Genomic DNA, 24,647 nt, shown 5'->3' on the forward strand with positions numbered 1-24,647 from the left:
CAGATAGATCCAGACTTGAAGGCATGTCCACCCGCCGCACACGCACACACGCTCCCTCCATCCTCCTGCCCCCGGGCCACGTCTTCCTCCCTGGTGGACGTGCACCTTTGTCGCAGAGCTGGCCGCCCCAGTTGGTCTCGCAGAGGCACTGCCAGGGCTCGTTGCAGGTGCCGTGGACGCAGCCCGGGTGTGGGATGCACTTGTCACAGTACAGGCCCTGCCAGCCGTACTGGCACCTGGATAGAGAGACAGGGTCCGTGAGCAGCCGCGCAGGGGGAGAAGACAGAGCCACGCGGTGGTTTTGTTTGGCTCTGATGGCATCAGGCTAAAAGGCCCAGGTCTGTCTGGGGATCCTCGTAAACAAACATTTAACAGTTGGGTCCTGGTCTCTTCCTGCTGACTCCTGACAAAAGGAGGCTCTGTGCGGAGAGGCACTTCCCCTTCACAGAGCCATCTCTTTGGGGGCGCACACAAACAAGACCAAGGTGGGGCATGTGCGGGAATCCAGCGAGCCTGGGGCTTTGTCCACACAGACTCTAGAGGGAAGAGGACCGGGCTCTCTCCTGGGGACAGCAGTCCTGTGAAACTCTGCGGAGGCCCCATTCGCAGCCATGTTTACCCTGCAGTTTGGCTGGCCCCTTTGTCCTGACCCCCAGCACACAAAGTGCAGCAAGACACCAAGGGCCTGAGGAGACCACGTGCGTGCGTGCGTCCATCCGCTGGGTGCTAGTGCTCAGCAAGCCAAACAAACCAGGAGGCGGAGGGACACCCAGACAAGGGGAGACTAAACCATTTCTGCAGGGAGGGGTCAGGGAAGCGACCGCCCTTGGAACCAATTCAGAAGATAATTTATGACCCATTGCTGCTGATGTCTATGCTAATTTACTTTATAGTTAGTTCTCACCTCACCTTAAAAAAAAAAAGGGTCAGCTAAGTTTATCTGGGGGTGGCGGAAGGGAGTTGACTTTCCTTTATAAGTGCCTTATTAATCAGACTCCATGGGAGCCAAACGGTGTCTGATTCCCAAACGAAAGCACAAACATAAACCTTCACCTGGACTGGAAGAAAGGGCCGGGTCTCAAACGGCCCCCTCGCCCCATATTATTTCAGGCCCTCTGAAACTTGAACCCCGAGGGGGAACTACCAGTGCTGTAGCTATGCATACAGGCCAACGAGTGAGGAGCAGGGTGACCACATGGTTTCCAGGACTGGACCCCCTCCCCCCAAGGCCCACCGAAGGCAGGGCATTCGGGTTTCTAGAGAGCTGGACTCAGGCGAGCCAATCCCTGTCATGGGAAAATTATAGGGATCTAGCTAACAGCTAATCACCCAGGCTGAGAATCAACTTAACCCCTGAGAATACTGACGAACCACTTCCTAACTCCTAGAGCAAGCCTTCCATACCAGATACACAGACCCTCCAGACTATCTGGGTTCAGAATAAATCACACTGCACACAAAACGTTCACACTGCTCTAAATGGCAAGTGGCTCCTTAAAGGAGGAAAACCAAGAGGGGAAAAACTGAAGGATTGAAAAAACCCAGAAGATCCACGTTAGTGGGAGGTGAGTAGACTCATTCTGTCAAGATTCATATTCTCCGCTGGAGAGATCATCAGAGGGAACCAATTTTGGGGGGAAAGGCAATATCCTTGCTGGCTTCCCTTATTCTCTTCCAAATTAAGGGCAGAGACACCTCTTCAATTTGCCTAATAAAAGCAGGGAGAGGCAGCTGAGGACCCAACCTCACGTCCTAATTAATGAGAGCTCAATCCCCAAGCATAAAAAAGGGAACCACAAGAGGCTGGCCGTGGATGACTTCAAAAGAAAACAAATAAAAATACTGACCCTAAAACAGGCACCCACACCAAGTTTTCCCAGTTTAATAATATATGATTAAGATTCTCATGAGAAATTGAAGTGACTCTCCCCATGTGATGATTCATAATTAAGTTTGATGTTACTGGCAAGCTGGCAATAAAGTGCGCCCAGGAAAGGCTGCCTGTGCCTGCTTGGGAACAACAAAACCAATGGAAAATAAAATTAAATTAATACATAATCCAAAAGACAACTTACAGGTAACTTGCCATTCAACTATTTGTGGCGCAGGACACACCCTGGCTTCCTTAACTAGAAGGTTCTGTTTTGATTTTCTTTCAAGGTCTGAAGAACCAAATGGGCTGGAAGGCTATGCAAATGGCGTGTGGGAAAGTCGCATCTTAAGTAAACAAGGGCACCGAGCGTGTCTGGGCAGCGAGTGGGAGGTGAGACTTCGGAAGAGAAAGGGCTCAATGCTGGAAACAAAGCCTGTTGTTCTGGCTGGGCTGGGAGGGAGGGAGGGAGGGAGGGAGGGAGGGAGGGAGGGAGGGAGGGAGGGAGGGAGGGCCCTCCCCCTCCCCCCGCCAGGCAGTGCGAGGATTCTGATGACAGGGGCACAAACCCGGGCAGCCTCTGCTGATACGCATCTGGTGCGAGCAGCTCGCAGTCCCTAATAGCAGCTCAGGGCTGACTTTCACCCGCACACCCTTCATTAGGAAGAGCTGATGGAGGGGGAGTCCGGCTCAACCTGTGACAGCACGTCTGCTCCCCTCCGATGGGGTGGGCAAGGGCTCCAACCAGCGGGCCAATTACTCCCCCTCAGCCTTGCTTGCGCATACACACGTACACAGACACACTCTCACACATACACACACACACACACACACACACACACACACACACACACACACACACGCGTTTCATGATGGGTAACCAAACAGTTTCAGGACAGCCTACTTTTGCCTTCCCAGTTTAGCTGCACACCTCCGTGGTCGGTGTTCACCTGGCAGATAAGGTGACAATTCTCCGGGGGAGAGCAGTCCTCATTTACTAAGTAGCAGAATCCGTCAGGCAAGCTTGGTAGCCTGCAGGCTCCTGGGCCATCCAAGAGGGGCAGGCATCTGTGGGTGGGGAATGGAGCCCAAGAACGTGCACTTGAAGAGTTCTCAGGGTAATTTTGGATGTGACAAGCTGGGTTTGGAGCAATGTTTTCCCCAAAGCAACATCAGCACGATTTAGGAAGAAATGCAGAGAACTGCACTTCAACCCAGACTTAAGGGTTTAGGCAGGAACTTCATTTTAACAAGAGCCTCAGGTAACGCACAGTTTGAATCCCACTGGTTTCAACTCACAAACTTTCCTTACACTCAAAAATCAGAGTGGGCTCTGGGGCAAAAGTGGCAGACTCAAAGGATCCATGTAGTGTCATATTACAGTGCCTAATCCTGAACACTTGGAGCCGGGGGATGGGGGAAGAGTGTGAGATTGTGCCAAATCCCACAGACATCAGCAACGTTTTCTATATTCTATAAAATGCAGATTTCAAAAAGTTCTGCAAACCGTCATCATGAAGTGGTGGGAAGGAGTATCTCTGTGTGTGGGGGTGGGGGGGTGGGGGTAGGCGAGGGTCTCTGGCTTCTGCTTTGTCCTGGACCATAAAGGAACTGACTTCAAAGGCGGGCGGCAAAAGTCTACATTCATCAGGCTCCACTGACAAGATTCCAGCGTAGCCATTAACCTCTCAGCACTGGCCGGCTTCCGACTGCAAAGGGGCCAGGAGAGTATACTAATCCCATTCTAAAGAATGTTAGACGCTCGCCTACTGATGGGAAAAGTGGGGGAGGGCAGGCCCAGGAAAAACCAGGCAAGGGAGGAGAAACTGGAGGAAACACGCCCACAGCCTTCCATCTAGTCCATTAGCACTTTAAGCTGAAGATTATAAAAACGTGTTATCAATTTACAGAACAGTTAATACATGAAATCACTGACAATACCCATATATCTTTTTTTTTCTTCCAAAAGAATAGTGTGTGCATTCCACCAGACAGCTGGGATAATTTAATAAGCTTCGGATGTGACTATTAGATTTTATTTTTAAAGCTTCCTTATCCTCTAAAAAAGCATTTTCACAATGGAAGTCAAGCCCACACTTGCATAAAAGGGAAAACATCTTTTAAAACGCAACCAACAAATCAACATTGTGTAGTTATGTACCTGCAGTCACCGGGGAGTTTGCACGACCCATGCTTGGGACTACAGCCCTGCCGGCAAATAGCTGTTTGACAAAAAAAAACCAGAAGGGTGCATTAGGATTCTGCCTCTTTCCTGAGAAAGTTCTAGTACTTTAAGCCTGCAAAATCCACAGTTTTAAGAGATCTCATATCCAGTCCATTGTAAGTAAGGAAGATGGGAGGTGCCCAGATGACAAACCCAGCTTTCGACTTCAAGGCCAAGGTTAGAATGTGATCTGGTTTGGGGATAAAACGCATGCAAGTTGATGGAGGGATGGGGCCTTCATCCAATAGGTGCCCTGCTCGCTTAGAGATGCCTGGTCACGTCCCTCCCAGCCCCTCAGCTACTCTCATCAGGAGAAAAGGAGAAGCCTGCCCTATGCCACCCAAGTGGTCCCATCAGAGTACACTCAGCCTCTGCAGTATCCCTACTCCAACCAGCTCCCTGGTCTCCCAAACCCCCACGTAACGGTTAGCTAGCAGCGCCAACCAAGGAGGCTGGTTTCATTTGCTTGGCCAACGGGGCACCTAGACCTGGTAGTGGTATATTTGAGAAATAGCCACGCAGAGCAATGGGGTTTTTTTTTTTTTAATGGGACATTGAAAATACTGAACATTTGCCAGTGAAACTTCAATTACTTGAAATACATCGAACTTATTAAGTTAGCTTTTGGTTTGTATTTTAGAAATGCCTATTCAATGTTTCTCCAGTTACTAAATGAAGCACAATTGCCCAGAAGAAAGGCAAATTCCTTGATCCCTTCCCTTCCCTGTCCTGTTACACTGCAAAACAATTTCATTTCTTTTTTTAATTTATTTTCTTCCAATTTCATGTCTTAATTTGAGTTTCTTTTGAAGAAAGTGACCTAATTACGTGAAATTAGGAGAATCATGCTAGTGTTCATTAAAAACAAAAACAAATCCAGTGCCATCAAATCGACTGATTCATAGTGATCCCACACAGGATTTCTGAGACTCCAAATTTCTATGGGAGCACATAGCCTCAACTTTCTCCCTTGGAGCAGCTAATGGGTTTGATCTGCTGTTCTTGTTAGCAAGCAGCTCAGCATTCAGCCCATAGCACCAGTGTTCATGAAGAGTAGTGTATGGTTAACCAGTATCACACATGAAAACTCAAAAAACAAACTCATTGCCATTGAGTCGATTCCAAGTGGTAGTGACCCTGTAGGAAAGGGTAAACTACCCCTGTGTGGGTTTCTGAGACCGCCAGTCTTTACGGCAGTAGAAAGCCTCATCTTTCTCCCTCAGAGGCACTGGTGGTTTCGAACTGCTGACCTTGATGTTAGCAGCCCAACACATAATTACTACGCCATCACCGGTGAAGTCACTATGAATAGGGTCCACTGGATTCTAGGAGGTGGGCTGGGAAAGCAGACAACTCATCTTAATCTACTTTCTATCCTCACAAGCTCACCAGCCACCCCTCTCCCCACCCCAAGACCCCCAAAGGCACCCTGCTAAAGCTCAGAAGCTGTCATTTCCCAAAGGTCAGCCTGTTTGAATTTAAGTGGCAAACCCCATCCCCTTTGGCATCTGCTTTAGGTCAAGCTGTGAAGGAAACTTGGGTCCAGGAGTTGGAAGTGCAGGGAAGGAGGCAGATGGGGCAGAAGCAGCAGCTGAGCAAGGCTGGGGGGTGGTGGTGGGGGCTCCAGTCCAGTCTGGCTCAGCCTGGTAAGGTAGCAACTCTGGAGAGTGAATGGCCACCGAGTAAGGGCCAGGAGGTGGAGACAGAGGGTCTCCAAGCAGCTCCTGTTTAACTGAGTCAAGAGGAACCCGTGCGGTCTGTTCAGAGGGCCCTCGATGCATGCAAGAAACTGGGTGAGGGTGCACCTGCCAGGTAAGGGGCATCTGTTTGGGGCACCCGTGGCTCCTGTACATTTGGCATGTCAGGCTACAGGCCGAGCTACCAGCCAAAATACCGTCTGACCACTGATGGGGTGACAATTCCTGGCACCAGCCTACAGAATTTGGGGCAGGGTATGTCAGGCTTCAGGCCGAGCTACCAGCCAAAATACCGTCTGACCACTGATGGGGTGACAATTCCTGGCACCAGCCTACAGAATTTGGGGCAGGGTAACCCACCAGTGAGTGCCCCTGCACGCGCGAGCACACACCTCGGTTGCATTCTGGCCCCTTCCAGCCTTCCATACAAGTCTTGTTGCCATTCTGGTCGCAGGCATAGTGTCCAAAGAAGTCGTCTCTGGGCCGGCAGAACTTATTGCAGCCGAAGCCATAGTAGTAGTCGTCACAGGTCACCCGGATCTGATACTCAAAGTGGGCCACCCCCGTGTTCTGCTTCAGCGTCTGCCACTGCCGGCTGGGGTTGATCATGCCCGAATGAGATGCCTTCTCGATAATGCCGTCAGGTTCTGGAGGCACAGACAAAAACAGACGCCACACTTAACCACATTCACAAAGGAGCCGCCCCCCGCTTCCCGGCCAGTTTGGCGATTTTAAAATAAAAGCCATGCCCACATAATACAAAAGTCAAAAATAGTCATATTCAGGGGGCAGAAAAGGAACATTTGTTCGCATCCCCCAGAGGAAACCGCTGTTACCATTGATCTACCGTCTAACGAGCGCAGGGGGGCAGTAAAAGCTCCAAGTACCGAACTCCACAGGGCCGCCTGGTTTTTCTGGGCACTGCATGCTTTCTGCCTTTGCAGGGTATACTCTCGCCACTCTTCACTTGCCTCATTCAGTGGAAACTATTCTCCGACAGGTTTCTGCTTCACGTAGGCTCCCATTTTGGGGGTGCATTGTCTAGGACTATGAAAGCATTTGTCCAATCCTGAAATGTGGGCATTCGGGGTGTTTTTGCCCTTGTATTAAGCAAAGTCCCAGTAAACTCCCTTGAACATATTTGCCCGCAGTGTGGGTCCAGCAGACGGGGCATTTCCTAGAAGGGGAAGTGCCGAATCGGAGTATGTGCGCACCAGGCCGCTTCTGGAGCAGACGCTCCCAGGCCACCGCCAGTGAAGCGTCCTCCATCTTCCCAGCAGCGCCCACCGCTGCGCGGTCAGCCGTTCTGATCTTCATCGATAGGGAAAGTGGTATCTCCTGTTTTAATTAGCATTTAATTGAGTGATGTTAAATAGCCTTTCATGTGTTTGCAAAACCTCTAGGATGTTTTCTTGTCAAGTGCAACCTGTTCCCCTCCTTTCCCCATGCTTCGGTTTCGTTATTCCTCACTGCTTTGCAAATGCCCTTTATATATGATAAAAGGCTGCTCTTGAAGAAATGAAATGCGTCCACGAAAAAGTTATCGATCTCCCCCCTTCCAGTGTAAGAATTTTCATGTTTTGCTTAGAAAAGCTTTGTCTGCTTCAAAGTTATTCTAGTCATACAGTAAACCAGAACAGATTAACTTCCTGTACTTCCATTGGGCTAGTTTGTTTTAAATTGCGAACATCCCAACACTTTAAACTGGAGTGTAAATAGCGAGCAACGCCATGGGTGTGTACACAGCCCCTGGAGCCAGAGGCAGATGGTGGAGGAATCCACCTCAGTCTAGAGACAGGTAGACTCAGCTGTTGTTTTTGAGCCAAGCCATGACCCAGCAAAGAAAAAGACACGCCTGGGGCTCATGTAGCTCATAAGAAGAGGTAAGAAGTGGTCCCTGCCCTGAGGTCACCCATAATCTAGTCTGAGAAGAGAGACAGGGACAAAAATAGCTCCAAACACCAGGTGCCAGGAGTTCAGAAGAGGGACGTGAAAAGGCGGTAACACACTAAGTCAGCACCCCAGCCCGGTGTTGTGTTTGTTTTCTTAAACCTGCCAGCACCAACCTTCACCACCTTGTCAAATTCAAGGCCACCTTGGAGAGACAGCACGAGGCCCTGCTTTCTATGTCTTTGTGATTCTTACCCACCCACACCCCTGTTTTTCTAGGCCCTGGGCCTATGCTCACTCACATGGCTATGCAAACCCGCAGGTGACCAGGGCAGGAGGAAACTCCTGGGCGGCTTCATGTGCGTGTACGTACGTACACGTACACACACACACACACGCGCGCGCGGCTCCTTTCCTTGCAGGGGGCGGGGGGGGGGGGGGAGGGCAGGGCACACCCTTCTCAGTTTAACCGACGTGTGGGCAAGACAAGCCTTCAGCAAGCACACATACCCGTAGCCGTACACCACAGTGCCTACAGAAGCACTTGGAGAGGACATTTCTACAAACTTCAGTTTGGCAAACAAACACAGGCCAAAGAATGTCAAAAATGTCCTTCCATTAAATGTGTTTGCTCTGCTGGTTCAACGAAGAGTGGTGGGTTATTACCATGCGGTTATGAGAAAGGCACCATGCCTTAATAGAGAAATTATTTACACACACGAGCCGCGGCGCAAAGGCCCCCAGCTCTCAGGCAGGTATCGACATTACACAAGTCAGCAGAGTCCCGAACGCAATGGTGCGGGCTGGCCATTTCATGTTTAAGAACAGTACACCTGTGACGAAATCCAGTAGAAATGACCACGTCTCAGCATCCTCAATGGAGCTAATGGAGGGCAGGCAGGGTCAATCATCTCACAGCTGCACCCACTACAGGAGTTTTCCTCACCCAACCTAAGGAGGGCGTTCAGAATCTGAGTGGGACAGAACAGGGTTTGCTGCCTGTCCCTAGCAGCTAAACCACAGTGCTTATTAAGCTTGGGAACGAGCCCCGTGGCACAACATTTAAGTGCTCAGCGGCACACCGAGGCTTCAGGCCACCAGCTGCTCTGCAGGGTCGAGTACATCCTGTAACCCCCAGAGGGCAGTTCTACTCTGGGCTTCCGTAGCAGAGTCAAAATCAAGTCAGGGGGACTATCAGCAGTCAGCTCGAGACAGACCCACAAATTTAGATACATAGATGAGGGCGAGTCAAAAAAGTATTGCTGTAACATCAGACACACCTTTAGGGGAAGTTATCTGTTGTTCCCACCTAGGTCTGCACACTTCTTACACTGGTACTTTCCATTTCTCTAACCCTTCCCCCCGAAGTGCATTCTTGTTGACAGATCGACACCATGTTCAGACCGCACTTTGGGCATCTTTGGATTTCTTTCACGTGCTGAGAGTGGGGAGTACCTGGGAGACTGGGGAGGCTTCCCAGCAAAATTCCTAGAGCAGCAATTGCTAACTTCAAAGAGTGGCGCGCGCATTATGTGATGAAAACAAGACAGAACTTCTCAGCCTTAACTCCCGATCTTTTGCTCATCAAAAAGCAAGTTGTCAGTGGTATTAAGAGTTCTTCATAAGCTACCATGATCTTTGGTCCTGTGTCCTCTGAGAAAATCTATCAAATTATCTCCCTGGATTCCCCCCCCCCCAAAAGAGTTGCCATAACTTTCTGAGCTGACCTCTGTACCCTGAATTTAACCAGCCCAGCAGGCCCCCTTCAAATTGAAAGCCATTGTTGGGACCGTGCGTTTCTGGTAGGCACCCTAGCGAGACTAATGACAAGCACTTGTCTACAGTCATCCACTGATCAGAGAGAAATGCTTACGCATATTTTGTCTGGGGTAAGTCCATGAATAGATGAACGAGAATCCCAGGAGCGATACTTTTTGACTTATCTCCATACACACACCCCAACTCGGATGTTGGGTGCCATTCATTTTGTAGTCAAGGCTTATAATTAGAAGAGGGTCTTACCCGCTCTCCCTGAAATCTTCAACTGTAAGAGGTACAAGGACCACGCTCCCAAAACACCCTTGCAGCCCACGGAGGGGGCCATGGAGGAGCGAGTGAGTTAAATCCCGAGAGCACACCGTCACCAGCAAACAGACCAAAGCCCTCGCAGGGACGATTGGGCTGTAAGGCCACCTAGCCTCCAGAACCCTGTGATAACATTTTCATTAATCTGCTCCAGAAAGAGAAACCATTTGCTTTAGGTAACAAAGAAAAATTTTGACCTCAAATAGTCTCAAAAACCAAACGAAACTCACTGCCATGATGTGATGCTGAGAGTGATCGGGCAGGGCAGGGCTGTCCCTCTGGGACCTCAACATTGCAAACCTTCATGAGGACAGAAAGCCTCGTCTTCCTCCCCACGGCGCAGCTGGAGGATTCCGATTGCTGACCTTGCAGTTAGCAGGCCAGGGAAGAGCCCACTAGGCCGCCTGGTCTCCAACTTAACAGAAGAGGTCATGAAACACAACAGAAAGGACTTCTGAGGATGGGCAATAGGAAGGTCAGTCTTTGGGATCCTCCATCCCCAAACTCGTGCTCTGCCTCTAGTTTACACCTGAAGGCGGCTCGCTTCAGGGCCCAGAGGGCAGCTGACTGACTCCATTAGGATTCCTACACATGCTCAACTTCTGCCGCCATGAAGAATGGCTCGGTTGGGATGGGCAGAGGATGAAGAGGGTAGGAGACAAGCACACACTCAGGCCTTGCGTTAGGAAAGAACACAGGCTTATGGAGAGCAAGAGGTGACTCGCGTTTGTCTCAGACGTAGGTAGATGCCACCGGGAACAACATGGGCTGTAAAGAGGAAGCTGGCTGGGCTGTGGCGGCCCTTGTCGGTCACACAAAATCTGACCCAAGAGCAACAGAAGGCCAAGTGTTTTATATGTAGGAAAGGTATCGAATGTTACACATGCAAGAAAAGAAGACACTGACCAAGAATGGATACAGTGCTGAAGGCGGACCAGGGCAGTACGGGTGGACCAAGGGAGACAGCTACTGCGGGCGCCTAGGCACGAGGAGGTGGTGACTTGGACCAGGGCGCGGGCAGCGGAGGGAATGGGGGCAGCAGAAGTGGAGGGAAGAGCTGAAGACGATTTTCAGGATGTGGAGAATGACTGTATGCAGAGGGCGCGAGAGGGAGCTCGCCTGGGTACCTTCCAGATTCAGACAAGCACCGGGTGGTTCCAGCGTGGGTGCTGGTCTCCAAAGAGAACTTTTTGGAAGGAGTGTGCTGCGGGGGAGGAAACACCCCCACGTTTCGCTTGGACGGGCCGAATCGGAGGTTCTTCAGAAGAAAGCGGTGAGGACAGCCACTCCAGAAAGTTCACAAATGCCTCTTCATCTGGGTTAAGTATGGTTGCAATTACTCACAATGGGCATTACACGGCTCTGCATCACCTCTTTCTTCCCTAATGGAGGTCTGGAAGCACTTTATTGCAACCCGGCAGCCTTTTTTGTCCCCTTCAGCGATTCGGTTACCTCCCAGCAAGAAGTAGGGTGGCTGTGTCCACCTGCCAACCACACTCACTGCCGTCATGGAGCAGAACTCTGACTTGCCAACTCCACAGGACAGAGTAGAACTGCCCCACATGGCCATCCGACGCATGACTCTTCACGGAAGTGTCCTGCAATGTCTTCTACCTGCTGAGTGCCCATGGGCTTGACCTGCCACCCTGTCAGGTAGCAGCTGAATGTTTAACCACTGCGCCACCGGGCTTCCTGACAGAACTGACCGCCAACCCCGTGGCATTTCCAAGGCATTTATGGAAGTCGTCTGCTGCCTCTTTCTCCTGCAGGGTGGCCAGAGGGTGTGCATCACTGACTCGGTTAGAAGCCAAGTGCTCGACTAGGGTGCCACCAGGAGCCCCGAGCCTCAAAGGGTAGACATCCATGGGCTGCTCACAAGCCCCAATGAAGCCTAGTGGCCCCATGACCAAAGGAGAGATCGGTGTCTGAATCCATGAGGGACTCTGCAGGAGAGCGACGTGGCCCAGGCCGCTTCTGGAAGGATGATCGCTTTGACAACCACCTTGGAGCCATTTGCCTCTGCCCTACAGGGTTGTCGCTGTGAGTTGGAATTGACTCAACCAGCAAGAGCTTGGTTTGGGTTTGGCCAATAGCCCCGGCTCTCTGTCCTGTCTCCCAGGCAGTTTCAACTTCTCCGAGGGTACAGCTTCCTGACCTGAGGGATACGGGCACCCCCAGGAGTGGCCATGCAGAGCAAGGAGCCCCCAGCACACCTTGCAAAAAAGGATCCCATCCCCAAACTCGTACCATGGCCAGGATCACAGAGCCTGGGTCACACATGGATTGCTCTAATATCTAAAAGGGAGAGACAGGAGTAAACCACACCTGTAAGCAGCGAAATAATTTGACGAGCTGCTTTCTGCCCACCCACTTCCCTTCTCCTAATGCTCCGTTCGCCATTCTGGGTCACGATGACATCAACGCTCCATGGTCCCTAGCATCTGTGCTGTGGAGGGAGGGCGGGCAAACAGGGATCTCTAAATTTGCCAATCAGATGTACTGGCAGCTCCTCTTTTGCCCCAGGGATGGAGGCTCAGACTCTGGCTGTCACAGTACCCTCTCACTTCCCCGCTGTCCCACCCATGAAGATCTGGACTCAAAACTAGAGCTGTGTCCAATGTGCTGAGACTGTACTCAACAGGACTCAGCAGTGACTTGGTGGCCTGCAATGGCAACAGCCCAATGGCCCAGCCACGGTCCACTCTTACTCCATGCCCATCATGGAAACTCACCACGCTGAGACCTAGCTTGTAAAACCACAATGCAAGAAGGAGGTGGTGTGTTCTGAGTGGTGACCACACACAGGACAGGTGGGCGAGGCAGCGGAAGGGAAGACTAGAGAGCAACAGCCAACATGTGGGTCCACCTTTCCATACACAGACACCACGCCATCTTCCTTTGGATCAACTTGCCCAATGCCTACTTTGCCAAGATCCTGCCAGCAGGGAGGGAACTGAAGAGATTTTAGCTAATGAGGGGAAACTCCTGCCCACCCCACCCCACTCTTCAGTTCCAACTTAAATAGCAAGATTACCTTAGAAGGCAGATTGTGACCATTTCAATGCACATCCCTGTGTGTCCCCCACTAAAAGCCACCTTGGCAGTTCTGAAAAGCAACCTGGGCTGCAGACAGAACAGAGCTATCTTTCAGAGGGGAACCAGGCAACGGCTGTGAAGCTTTGGAATTCAGCTTCAATGGGAGGCTTGTCGTGTGCAGTGTGGGAAACCTGGGCAGGCTGGGAGCTCACCTGCCCACTAAGTGAAATTCAAGGTCGTTCTTTAGAACCCAGTGCCACCTTTAAGGGCTTTATCTTTCTGATGAGAGATTAAACGCTCACTTAAAGTTTAAATGGACTTTTAAAAAGTCACTGCTTTGATCCTTCAGCAGCCGACAAGGTTTTAAAGTTGTAAAACCATTAAGATCTCTATCCCAAAGATAATCTCAGTCCCATATTCAGGGACTGAATTAGCTGCAACTCTTGTGTTGGCTACTTAATATTCTAAGCTAGAATTCTAGGTAAATTAAGGAAGGGGGAGCACAGCCACAGGGGGAGTGCTGGGGACAGGGGGTATAGCTAGCCAGCAAGGGGCACTTCCCGGGAGATGTGCAGAGGCCGACGCTGCTCACCTGCGTTTAGAGCAGAGCCCTTGGAGGGGATACTTACGGAGTGTGTCATTGCTGGAGTCCCAGGCCTCCACGAGCAACGTGTAGGATCTCTGCAAAACAGACAAGCACAGTGCAGTCACTCACAAGGAAGGGCCGCCGCTCATGGGCCACACGTTCTTGGCCTCCAAACAAAAGCATAAAGCCAAAATGAAAATTCTGTTCGCCACCAAGCTGAGACTGTGTGTGTGTGTGTGTGTGTGTGTGTTTAAAGCTGGACCAACTCCCCTTCACCTGTTAAGCACTCCCCACCTGTTGACAAATGGCTCCTTTCACCTGGCAGGGGCCCCACTGCTGTCACCACTCCAGGCAGCTCATAGTCTTTATCAGGAAATGTCACCTCCTTCTAGGGGGGGCACTTAGCATACAGAGTGCTCCAGAACTTTCCAGACTAGAACCCTGGCACATTACAAACAACAAACAAACAAAACGCCTATAAAGAATTTATTCTAAGCTAATCAGGTATTTATACCAGGTGGGGGGAGGGGGCATCCCCTCCAATGAGGAGGACTGGGCATTGCTAAAATTACACTTCGGATCTTGGTAGGGCTGTCCCCAGGGAGGCCCTCTTTTCCTTTTCAGAACCCTTTTGAAAGCTCTGTCTGTGTGAACCCATCACTGCTCCCACAAGTATCAGGTAACTCTAGGAAACAGGGGCGGGGGTAGGTGCAAAGAGACTCAGAGACAAAGGCAGCAACCGAAGTTGGGAAGGAGGGGGAGTGAAGCGTAGACTCCAGGGACGAACAGCACAAAAGGAGAAATAACTGCACACCCCAGGATTACATTTATTGATCAACTGGTCTATACGTTCTAACATTCCAGGAATAATCAAGAGTCCGTGAACTAAACAAATTCCCTGGATTCTGGCGAGAAGCCAGCTATTATAACTGAAAGCCGCTTTTATCTGCTAGCTCTATTGCAGAATTCCGCCTCTCCAAAATCCAAGCCATTAGCAAATTCCCCAGTTTACTCAGATCTTCATTTGCAATTTAAAATGAGCTCAGTCTCAGAGAACACAAGGAGACCAAACCCACTGCCGTGGCGTCTGCCCCTAAGACTCTGACTCTCAGGGCCATCTGAGACAGACAGACAGACAGCCTGGCGGGGTGTCCAAGGCGCAAGGTTCCGCTCTCTTGGCACTGCAGAGTACAGGCCTACAACACATTTGTACCCTTGCTTCGCCACTGTTCAGCAAGATGTGTACACACAGACGAAACACACCACCCCCAAACGAGGCAGCTCTAAAGGTGAAGAGACCAACAACAGAAAAGGAACTTCATTCATAACTCAAAGCAAGTTCACCGCCCGCGCTGTGGCCCGCACTGTGACACAGCAGGTCGTCTCGGAATAGAAAAATAGCTTGTGCTTTGGAATTCAGCCGAAATATGTTTCATACTCAAAGCCGACAAGGATTCCATTTCGTTCACTGATAACTGTGGGAACACGTTCAGTAGATCAAGCAGGACCGGGCAAGTCAGGGCATATACCCAGCCCTCTCCTCTGAGTGGTCATCGGGCCAACTTCATTGTTGTCCTCGTTAATATTTTATTAGCGAAAGTTACACCTTGTTCATAGCCTCTGTACGTTTCTGAGGGCTTCCTACAAATTACAGGGCTCTCTCCCAAAGAGCAGCAAGAAACCGTATTACTTGACTAATGCAGACAAGAGTCAAGTCAAAGGAGGCCAGAGGTGAGGCTGATTTGGCATAATTAAGCCCTTCATTTGCTGATAACGTGGAGACCCACGTCCTGCATGTCAACAATATTGTTGTAATTAATCCTTTGATTAAATGCATTGATACTAAGAGTTTTGACAGACTCACACCAAACACACAATCCCTACAAACCCCCTGTGAGGGCAGGCAGGGCCCAGCTGGCATGCCGATGTTAACTCTGGCTAACTTAAGGAGGAAGTCATCAGTAGATCTTGCACAAGAACTTGGAAAGCCAAGTTGTCCACCAGGCTCATCTTCCCTGGAACTAGGCAGACCTCCTAAGGTGCTGACCTACTGACCTACACCACCCCACCTGACAGAAAGAGCAAGGCACACGCAACTCTGGTCGCCTGGAGTCTCAGAGACAGGGGATAAGATGGGGTGAGGGCAGCGGGCAGACTACATGGGCAAAAAGCCCCACCAAAAAAAGCCTGGACCTTCTCTCTCCTGAGCTTCAGAGGATGAATTAGGGTGAGAGGATTACTCCTGCTGAGTCTTTAAAGAACAGGATTCCCTGCAATGCTCCCCCTAGGAGTGGCTCTTGCCCTCCCACTCTAGCCCCACACTACAGATCAACAATCAAGATAATTCAGCAATGATTATTAGTTGCTAGGGAACTTTAATTTTTCCCAGGCCCACACTTGACCTCTGTATATCCCCGGATATACATTCAGACACTGAAATCACAGCTCATGCACACCTTACGCCATCAAAGCAGGGTACCAGGCCACAAATCAGTAATCCCCTACGATCATGTCACACTCAATTAGCTATTGAAAAGCTGACCCTCAGCAGAGGCTGGGTCCCAGAGAGAGGTTGGAAAGGGGTGTCTGGCAGGATGGGGTGTGTGTGGATCAGGAGTGGTGGTGGTAGTGGTGTCAGGGTGGGGAGCAAGTTCATTCCCCAAATACACCTAAACCAGCAAGCAAATATCCGAGTTGTTCCTTAGTTTCAAACTATGAAACTAAAATCCATAAAAAGCATGAGGTCACGTGACTTTCAGAAAACCCTAAGGGCAAAGTCGGGTGGATGTGCAAAAATCACCACCACTGCCAAAACAAAACCTCAGCAGCTGTCCGTCCAGTCAACTCAAGTCATGATGAGGACCCCGTGAGTGTCAGTAGAACTGTTTCCTACAGTTTTTAGTCAATGGCTGATTTTTCTCAGAAGCAGTTCACCAGGCATTTCTTCTGAGTGCCCCTGAGTGGATTCATACTGCCACCTGTTCAGTGGAGTAGCCCAGCACCACCCAGGGGCCCCTAGGAGGGCCAGGGAATTAGCATGTTTTCAAGTTCAGGTTTGCAAAGGCAATCACTTCTGCCACTTCCAGCTCCAGGCCCAAGGGTATCCGTCAACTCCAAAGTCGATTCCCATTCTCCTGTGGCAAGAGGAAGGCCAGCTTCTTTCAAGTACCTCCGGGGAGCACTTCCATGGAATTGTGCCTAGAGGAGTGTACTGGCATCAAAGCCAAGGCTGCCTCCCCGGCCCCCACCGGATTGTGTTCTGCAACCCGTTCCACTTGACAGTGGTTACCTTGGCACCAGGCAGAGTGGTAAGCACTTAATTGCCACATTAAGAAAGGGGGGGGGTTAGGGTGGGGGATGTAAGAAACAAAGGTAATTGTGTTGGCAGCTTGGAGCTTCCTTTTCCTGGTAACAGTGGCAGCCAAACCAAGCCCTGAGAAGCGCTGTCTCCCCCTCCTGCCAAGCTGACGGACACAAACAAACCGCCATCCAAACGGCACGCGTGCACAGTCCAAAAACCCAGTGTAACGCGCATCCTGGGAATGCCTGGTGTGCCAACGTGGCCATTGTGAAGGCAGTCAGCCCCCGGGTTTGTCCAGGCCTGTGCTCTGCTGACTCAACTGCTGCTTCCTGGTGCTTGCCCCATATTAGCATTATTTTTGGAGAGGCCCCATTATTCTCTGTAATCCTCCTTTCAGTCAATTCGGCCAGACTATTATCCTGCTTGTGTCTGGGTGGCCAGAGTATAACATATTACAGTCGCAAAAGTGATTGAACAAAGTCTCTGGAGATTTCTTACGTGCACACATAATCACAGGTACCCACACACACACAAATTCACATAACAGGCTTTGGCAAGGGGAGGTATAAAGTGCAGCTAGCTAGCTCCTCTCTATAGCATTCAAGGGAAGGCAACTTTAGTCATAGAAAGCAATTCAGTCTGCAGGGTTGGACATTTCAATAGAGTCCGATCTGGTTACAGAGGGCGATTTTCTCATGAAAGCCCACCTCAAAGACTCCCCAAGCGGCCCCAGAGCTCCGATCCAGAGTGGAGACTCTCAATGAGATGCCCCCAGCCCATTCCCATCATTACCCTTACCTGTTTGAAAAGCATCCCACTGATAATTAAATGCACCGGTTACAAAAGGGTGGCGAGGTTAATAGATAGAATACCAAGAAGCCAGCCAAGCACAACGGTTCGGTTCACACACAGCAAGCCTGAACAAGAAGCCTTTCTACTTATTTACCAAACGTGCACAAAAACTGGGCTGTGCTGGTAGAGGGCTCTGAGTGTTTGACTATTTCTGGACCATTCTGAACCACGGGAGCAGCAGTGCAGAATTTCTTGCCTGGAGACACACATTGCCCCCATGATGAACACCATCAATGTCATAAACACAAGGGTCACCGGACTGCTATGGCCCACGAAGGGGACCCGAAACCAGCAAGGAAGCCACAAAACCACAACCTGGCCATGAGGTCCTATGCACTGAGATAAAGATTGCTCATTTCTGAACCCAAAACCCATCCTCCCCCTCTCCCCCACACCATTCTAAAAATGGCTATGCATTCTAACACACCTTCCTAAAACCATCCTGCTGCCATGGTCACCTAAAGACCCTATACAGACAGAGAACTGCTCCTTAGGGTTTCTGAGAGGTACATCTTACTGAGGACAGACATCTTTCTCCCACAGAGCAACTGGTGGCTTATGACCAGACCTTGCTGTGAGCAATCCAACCAATGCTTAACCCGTGGCACCACCAGGAATCCCTATCTTTCAATAAAACTGGGGGAAGAATATAGCTTGCTTGGTTCTAACTTTGAATTTTTAAGAGCCAGAACCAAACAAACTAAGCACCACCTCTCTCACAAAGTCCTTGAAAGCCTGGCATTGGTACCTAGTTCCATAAAGGTCAGTGCTGCGTGTGAATTGGGCCAAGGCCCTGAGCTGCATGCTTGTGTTCAGATGAGGCACATGGAGAGCCCTTGTTGCACTGGCTCCACTTCTGTGAGAAACTTTGTGATCCATGCTAAAGTTCCATATGCCTTCTGCACAAAATGTCCCCAAGGCGCTACTATTTGGCTTCAAGTTTTGTAGGCTCAAGACTGTGGATGTTTTGAAGGTTCCATGCCAAGTAAATGGCTGTCATTAGCTGCTATCCCTTTCCCTTAATCCACCCAACTACCCCAACAGGCTCTCCATCAGACGCTTCCACTGGTTTCTAAAATCGTTAAGCCCATGTGGAATTATGGGTGTGGAGCCGGTGGGTTGCAAACTTAAGTACTGGAGTTTTGAATAAGTTGCTAAGAAACAAGACAACAAGGAGGAAGAAAACAGAAAAAGTTACACACCTGGCAAGAGAAAAAAATATCAGAAACTACCTCGAATAGGGATTCCATTTGGGGAGCAGAGAACGCCCTTGCGGCCAAGCGAGCAAGCTTCACTTTTCGCTAAGTCCCATTTTGCAATGCAGGTATGTCACTCCACTGCTTTAGTTGGGAGATTTCTTTGAGCAAAGACTATTCTCCACCCACAGAAAGTCCCTTGCGCTGAGCAGATACACACAGGTGCTGTGTTTATGGACACCCTGACAACATGGGTCTCCACTGCTGCTGACAGAGAAAAAGCCTGCTCAAGTGAGAATCCCATTCTTCCACCTTCCATGGGTCCACACCAAAACTCGGAGGGCTCAGTGATCAAGAAGACTGCAGACAGCAGCAAGGTAAGGGCTGGGTACCAGGGCAATATTATCAAATCTGAGGTTGGAAAGCCAGGCAGCCTCATCTTTCTTCTGGTGAGCAAGCTGGTGGGTTTGAACTGCCGACCTTGCTGTTAGCAGTGTAATTAATGCTTACCTGACAGCACCACGGGGGTTCATTTTCGAGGCTGGGTAGGTAGCAGTAATTATGCTAATGTGTTTTTAATAAGCAGGCACTCCCGGGACCTGACTAATTTTGGGAGGTCCCAACTCAACCATTTTAGTTGACTTATCAATGGTTATTTCCCCAAATCATTTCCCATTGAGCCCAATTACCTCTCACAGTGATGATCCGATCACTGGAGCCCCCAACTTAAGGATCAAAAATCAAAGCCAGTTGCCTCTAGCCAAGCCCCTAAGAACAAACAGCAGCGCTAAGAACAGGATTTTTATCAGTTGCCACTATAAGACCCAGGTTAGGGCAGTGGACACCAAGCTGGTTGGTGTCCCATAAGTCAGCATCTAGGTCCACTAAGTGTCAACGGAACTTCTCCCGGTGACCAGTCTAGATAAGTTACATTTTATATCTGACCAGATTGCTCTCTCCTTTCTCTGCAGAACATGGGACAGTAGTTTGATTGGGGTCATAATTCAGAACAAAGACATGAAGTATACAGCCTCTAAGCTGCCCCACTTCATGTGACAGCCATTTCTAACTGTCATGAGTCTAGAAGGCGCCAGACAGGTCACTGACTGCCCAGGCAGGAGTGGGGACCTTTGGTGGCTGGGAGTACAATTTGGCTTTAGAATTTTCTTTTAAACTACACTTGCTTTTCTACCTCTTGAATTCTGTACCAAGTTCAGATCTTATCACCTATTCAAGGACATAGGCTATTGTAAGGCATGCTAATTAATATTTAATTAGTAAATGTAATGAAGGTACACGATCTACTTCAGTCCTTGAGAGCTACCTGGTGGCTTTCACTTTTAAATTCACTCTCACCCTGAAATCACTCTTGAAAGTCACATACTGTGGTCTCTTACCAAGCATTGTCTGAAAAATAAACTAAGACAATACATCTACGCTCCCAATTTTCTCTTGGGAAGTGAAGTTTATGCTTCAAAAGGAGGGTTTTCTGGGAGAGGCAGGGTAGAGTCTTGTTTATGCGTGACACACACACATCTGGCCCAACTTCAAAAAAACCACACTCCTGGTGTCTCCCCAGCAGTCTCCCATTCTAGAAAAGCTGACAGTCTATTTCATGGTCGGTGACCCATGGGGCCTGAAACCACAGAGCACACCAGCAAATCAAATGCTTCCCCTGCCCTTCCTTCCCGCGGAGCCTCTCTGCCAAGTGTCAAAAGGGGACAGACACACCTTTGAGGTCACTTTCCCTGAGCCAGCTACTGTCATTCAAACCATCCTCTGACCCTTCCCTCCAAAACGAACCCCAGTCAGGCTGCTGCTTTTTCACTTCACTTGTAAGATTCCTTTTATGGTCGTGTGAAAAGAGAGGGGCTCCGGACTGATCCTCCGGCTGATGGAACCACCTGCAGGGCCCTTTCTCCCAGAACTTCAGCCACACATTCACGGGCAGTGGTCAGTATTACCACTGCACGTGGGCCCAGCCAAACTTACAACTGGCCAACCCCTCCTGGGTCCAGAAAATATCTCCATAATAGGGGATGAACAAACAAGAGAAATACTCATTGTAAAAGTCAAATCCCACAATAAAAGCAGCCCTCCAGTCTCCGAGAACGCCACACAGCACGGGCCTTTATTAGGCCCTCTCCAGTTAATGGACGCGTTTTGAGAAGGATGCCCTCTCACATGGTGCAGGGGACACGATAATGCCAGCTCCTGCAAACATGGGCCTTAGGCACCACGCGGGGCATCAGCCGACCTAGCCAGCCACTCTCCAACTCCCTCCAGCTCAGAATCACAGAGGAGCCCACGGGTAGGAGGCAGCAGAGCGCACCCACCCCACCAGAGCACGTGGTGCAGAGCGTTCCTGTAAAGCCCCAACACCGCCACCCACCCTCTGGAGCCACGCTGGGCCAAGCCCCAATTCCAGCAGTGAGTCACGCCTCCTGGACAGCAGGAGTTGGGCAGAGGGCACCCCCCAACGTTTCCCTTTCCTCCCTTTCTGCAATCACGCCCATCTTCCTTCCACCCAATTCGAGATGTTGCAAGGGCTTTCCTGAGGGTAGACCCCGCTGGGCCCACGCCTCCGGCTCTAGGGAGTGCAGGAGGGGGCTCAGGGGCCTTGTGCCTGTACACCCCTAGGCTGTGCCTTCAGAGTCCCTCCCCTACCCCCTCGGTGCTCCCCCGAAGGCCTGCGGGGGCTGCGTGCCCGCCTAGTAAAGCGCGCCTCAATCTTGTCCAGGAAAGTTTGCAAACACAGCTGTTCCAGAGCCCAGGAACCGCTGGAAGGAAGGCCAAAAGGACTGCATCGCGCAGGAGGGGTTAAGAGGGAGGCGAACGGCAGGAGGCGGGGGCTCCCCGACCGACAGCCCCTGAAAGGGCCTCAAACAGCGCCCCCCACCCCCAAGCGCCGCGGAGGCTGCCCGAGCCCAGGTCCGGGGCGCGCTCCCGAACGCCCCAAAAAACTCCGGGGGAGAAGCGGGAAATGAGCTTCCCCCGCGCCCCCTCGCAGGAAGGACACACCCGCCGTCCCGGCCGCTCACGGAAGAGGGGAGGGTGCCAATTTGGAAGGCCATCGAAAGCACTAACTGCCCGCAGGCTCTCTCCGCCGCGCTCCACGTTTAAGCCGCGAAGTGCAGAGGGCCCCTCACCGACCCCCGCCCCGGGGGGCCTCGGAGTTGAGGCCGGCTCTCCCCGGCGCGGTGCAGCGCCGCCCGGCCGGGGGTCTGCGCTCGCGGGCGCTCGGCGGAGGGCCGTGCGGGCAGGGCCGCGCCCCGTCAAAGGCAGCCGCGGTCTAAACCAAGGTCTCGGCGGCTCGGTCCCTGCAGCTCGCCCCCCGTTCCGGCCGGCTTCGCAGCCGAGGCCCTTTAATCGCCTCCCGCGGGGGACAGTCCGGGCTCGGGCGGGCGTGGGGCGCAGGCGCCTCGGCCCGGGCCCCCTCCCGGCGCCCGTCACTCACCGGCCAGGCGAAACTGAAAGGCAGCACGATGCGATTGCGGTCGTTGCCGCGACTGGCTTTGAGGTTGAAGGTATTGCCCCCGATGACAGGCGTGGCGCCCGAGCCGAAGCTGCAGGGGCCCCCGGCCGTGACGCGGAACTGGTATTCCTTGAGGCACACTTTGAAGTACGTGTCGCACTCGTCGCGGGCGCACTGGCGGTCCCCCGGGCTCCGCGCGCCGCCGCAGCAGTTGCCGTTCTGCAGCTCCCCGTTCACGTTCTGCATGGACAGGATTTCCAACTCGAACTGGCCCGAGGCCCCGCACACCTGCCGGCGAGGGAGGGAGGGAGGGAGGGAGGTCAGCGCAGGGAAAAGTGGTTTGCTGCCCAGGTGGGGCCGGCGACCCGGTGCCCGCCCGCCCGCCCGCCCCGACGAGCCCTCGGCACCAAGTGAAAGTAATTTGGCAAAACCGAGTTCTAGCGGCTACACGGGATTCCCGGGCAGAAAACGCACGAGTGCGGAAGGCAGCCGGCGACCGACGGCGGGGGACGGGGTAAGAAGTCTGGCGCCCCCGGCCCACGCTCAGGAGACCCGCGGGGACCCCAAGCCAAAGCCGGCGCGACCGGCCCAGGTGTGGTCGCCGGGGAGGGGGGCAGGGGCCGGGAGCCCGCCGCCGGCCTCGAGAGGGCAAGGGAGGGCGCCTACCTCGGTCCGCAGGGCGCAGAGCAGCGCGAGCAGGAGGCTCAGGGGGCGCCCGGGCCGGCCGCGCGTCCGTGGGGACCGCATCGCTGCGCCGCGCGCCGCGGGCACTCGGAACGCCGCCGCCGCCGCCGCCGCTGCTCCTGGCGCTGGGGTTCCCGCCGGTGCTGCCGTCGCCGCGGCCGCCGCGATCCGGCTCTGATATACTCCGCGGATCGGAGCATGCACGACTGGAAAACAACGCCACTTTTCAAAAGCCCTTTCAAGAGCGGCCGGTTCCAGAAGGCAGAGCCCGGCCTCCTTTTATTATTCTGATCGCTTCTTTGAGGCGCTCCCCCTCCTCTTCCACCTCCCGGCTTTCTCTCCTTCTCTCGCGCTCCCTTTCTTTTATTATTATGATTATGCGCAGCTTTTAATTCCTTTTCAGAATAGCTGCATGGAAAGGGGGGGGAGGGAAAAAAGGAAAAAAAAAACCGTGCCCCGCTCCCGGGCTGGCCGCAGGTAACACAATGACGCGCGCCCGCTCAGCGCTAAGAGAAGGACCCTGAGAGCCCGTCTGGGAGTCGCAGCCCGGGCTGGCCACCTCTACCCAGCGCGCCGGGCAGAGCGCATGCTCCCATTAATATTCATGAGGGGCGGGCCCACGCGGGGAACGCCCCCTCCCTCCTGGAGTGATGGAGTGGAAGGGCCCACGATGGGGGATCGCGGCGAGGGACCTGGGAAGGGCTAAGGGCGGTGGGGGCCATGTCGACGTCTAGGACCCCCCGCACAGCCCCCCCACCTTCGAGAGTCCTGGGCCAGGCGTGACTGAGTGGTCGCCACCGGGAAGGAGGGAACGCGGGTCGGGGTGGGGGGGAACTTGGAATGGGCTAGTGGCTCAGTCCGCACCAGTCCAGGTGGGCACCCCAGGGGCGCCCTCGCCCCGGAGCGCCTCCGCGCCCGTCGCGGCCCCAGGTGCGGGCGCCGCCGTGCTGCCCGAACGACGGGCGCGGAGCCGCTTCCGCCTTCCGACCCGCCTGCGTCAGCTGCGGCTTGAGCCCCCGGAGGAGGGCCTGCCCGTCGGGAGCCCGGCCTGCTTCCCGCGAGCGAGCGAGCGAGCGAGCGGGCCGCCCAGAGCGCTCGCGGTGGCGGCAGAGGCGGCGGCGAGGCTGGCGCGCTGGCCGCCGTCGGCTCGCCTGGCGGAGGCGACCTGGGCCGGCGCTGCTGGGAACTTTGCACAACTTTCCCGGAGCCGGGCTGGCCGCAGATTCGAGGGGAAGCCTCGGGCCGCCCCGCCCCCGCGCAGCCCGCGTCTGCGGAGCCCCGGAGGGCTCCCAGCTTCCTTTCCAGACCGCGCCTGGGCACAGCCACCGGGGGACCTGGGGGCGCGGGCGGCGGGGCACGACTGCCACTTGGGGAGGGGCGGGCGCAGCTGCCGGTGGGTTCGCGCGCCCGCCGGGGCCGCCCCCCGCCCCCTGGGCCGCAGTGCCGCACTGCACCTGTAGGCGGCCTCCGAGCATCTCTGGGTGGTTAGGCACTGGTCGACTAGCCGCCATCACTCACCAGCAGAACCGGGCTGCGCAGGGGTGGCTGGGGAGCCGACGCTGTTTTCCTTCCACCTTGCGGCGAGCCTCACCTTTACCAGCGACACTCCCAGCCCTAACGAAGGTCACAAGGAACCCGCAGGCTGGCCTAAACGTCGCCCAGCTCTCGGAGGGCTTGCTGCAGGCTCTGAAGGACCCGCTTTAGGGAAAGACTGGTTTCCCTTGAAGTTTGGACCCTGATAATGGGTACGT

At 52.9% G+C, this 24,647-nt stretch overlaps 1 protein-coding gene across 1 annotated transcript in view; it reads right to left on the reverse strand.

The window, feature by feature from the left end:
- JAG1 (jagged canonical Notch ligand 1) overlaps positions 1-23,457 on the reverse strand; it is a 39,257-nt gene extending 15,800 nt beyond the window's left edge. Inside the window, exons 1-6 of the mRNA XM_075564001.1 lie at positions 22,879-23,457; positions 22,195-22,500; positions 13,432-13,483; positions 6,184-6,438; positions 4,032-4,092; positions 106-236 (exon numbers count right to left, since the gene is read on the reverse strand). Of these exons, the coding sequence (XP_075420116.1) occupies positions 106-236; positions 4,032-4,092; positions 6,184-6,438; positions 13,432-13,483; positions 22,195-22,500; positions 22,879-22,959 (886 nt within the window). The 5' untranslated portion in view covers positions 22,960-23,457. The remainder of the gene's footprint in view (positions 1-105; positions 237-4,031; positions 4,093-6,183; positions 6,439-13,431; positions 13,484-22,194; positions 22,501-22,878) is intronic.
- Between the last annotated feature and the right edge of the window lie 1,190 nt (positions 23,458-24,647).

This window comes from Tenrec ecaudatus, chromosome 12 (assembly GCF_050624435.1).
Source record: "Tenrec ecaudatus isolate mTenEca1 chromosome 12, mTenEca1.hap1, whole genome shotgun sequence".
NCBI classification, from domain to species: domain Eukaryota; kingdom Metazoa; phylum Chordata; class Mammalia; order Afrosoricida; family Tenrecidae; genus Tenrec; species Tenrec ecaudatus.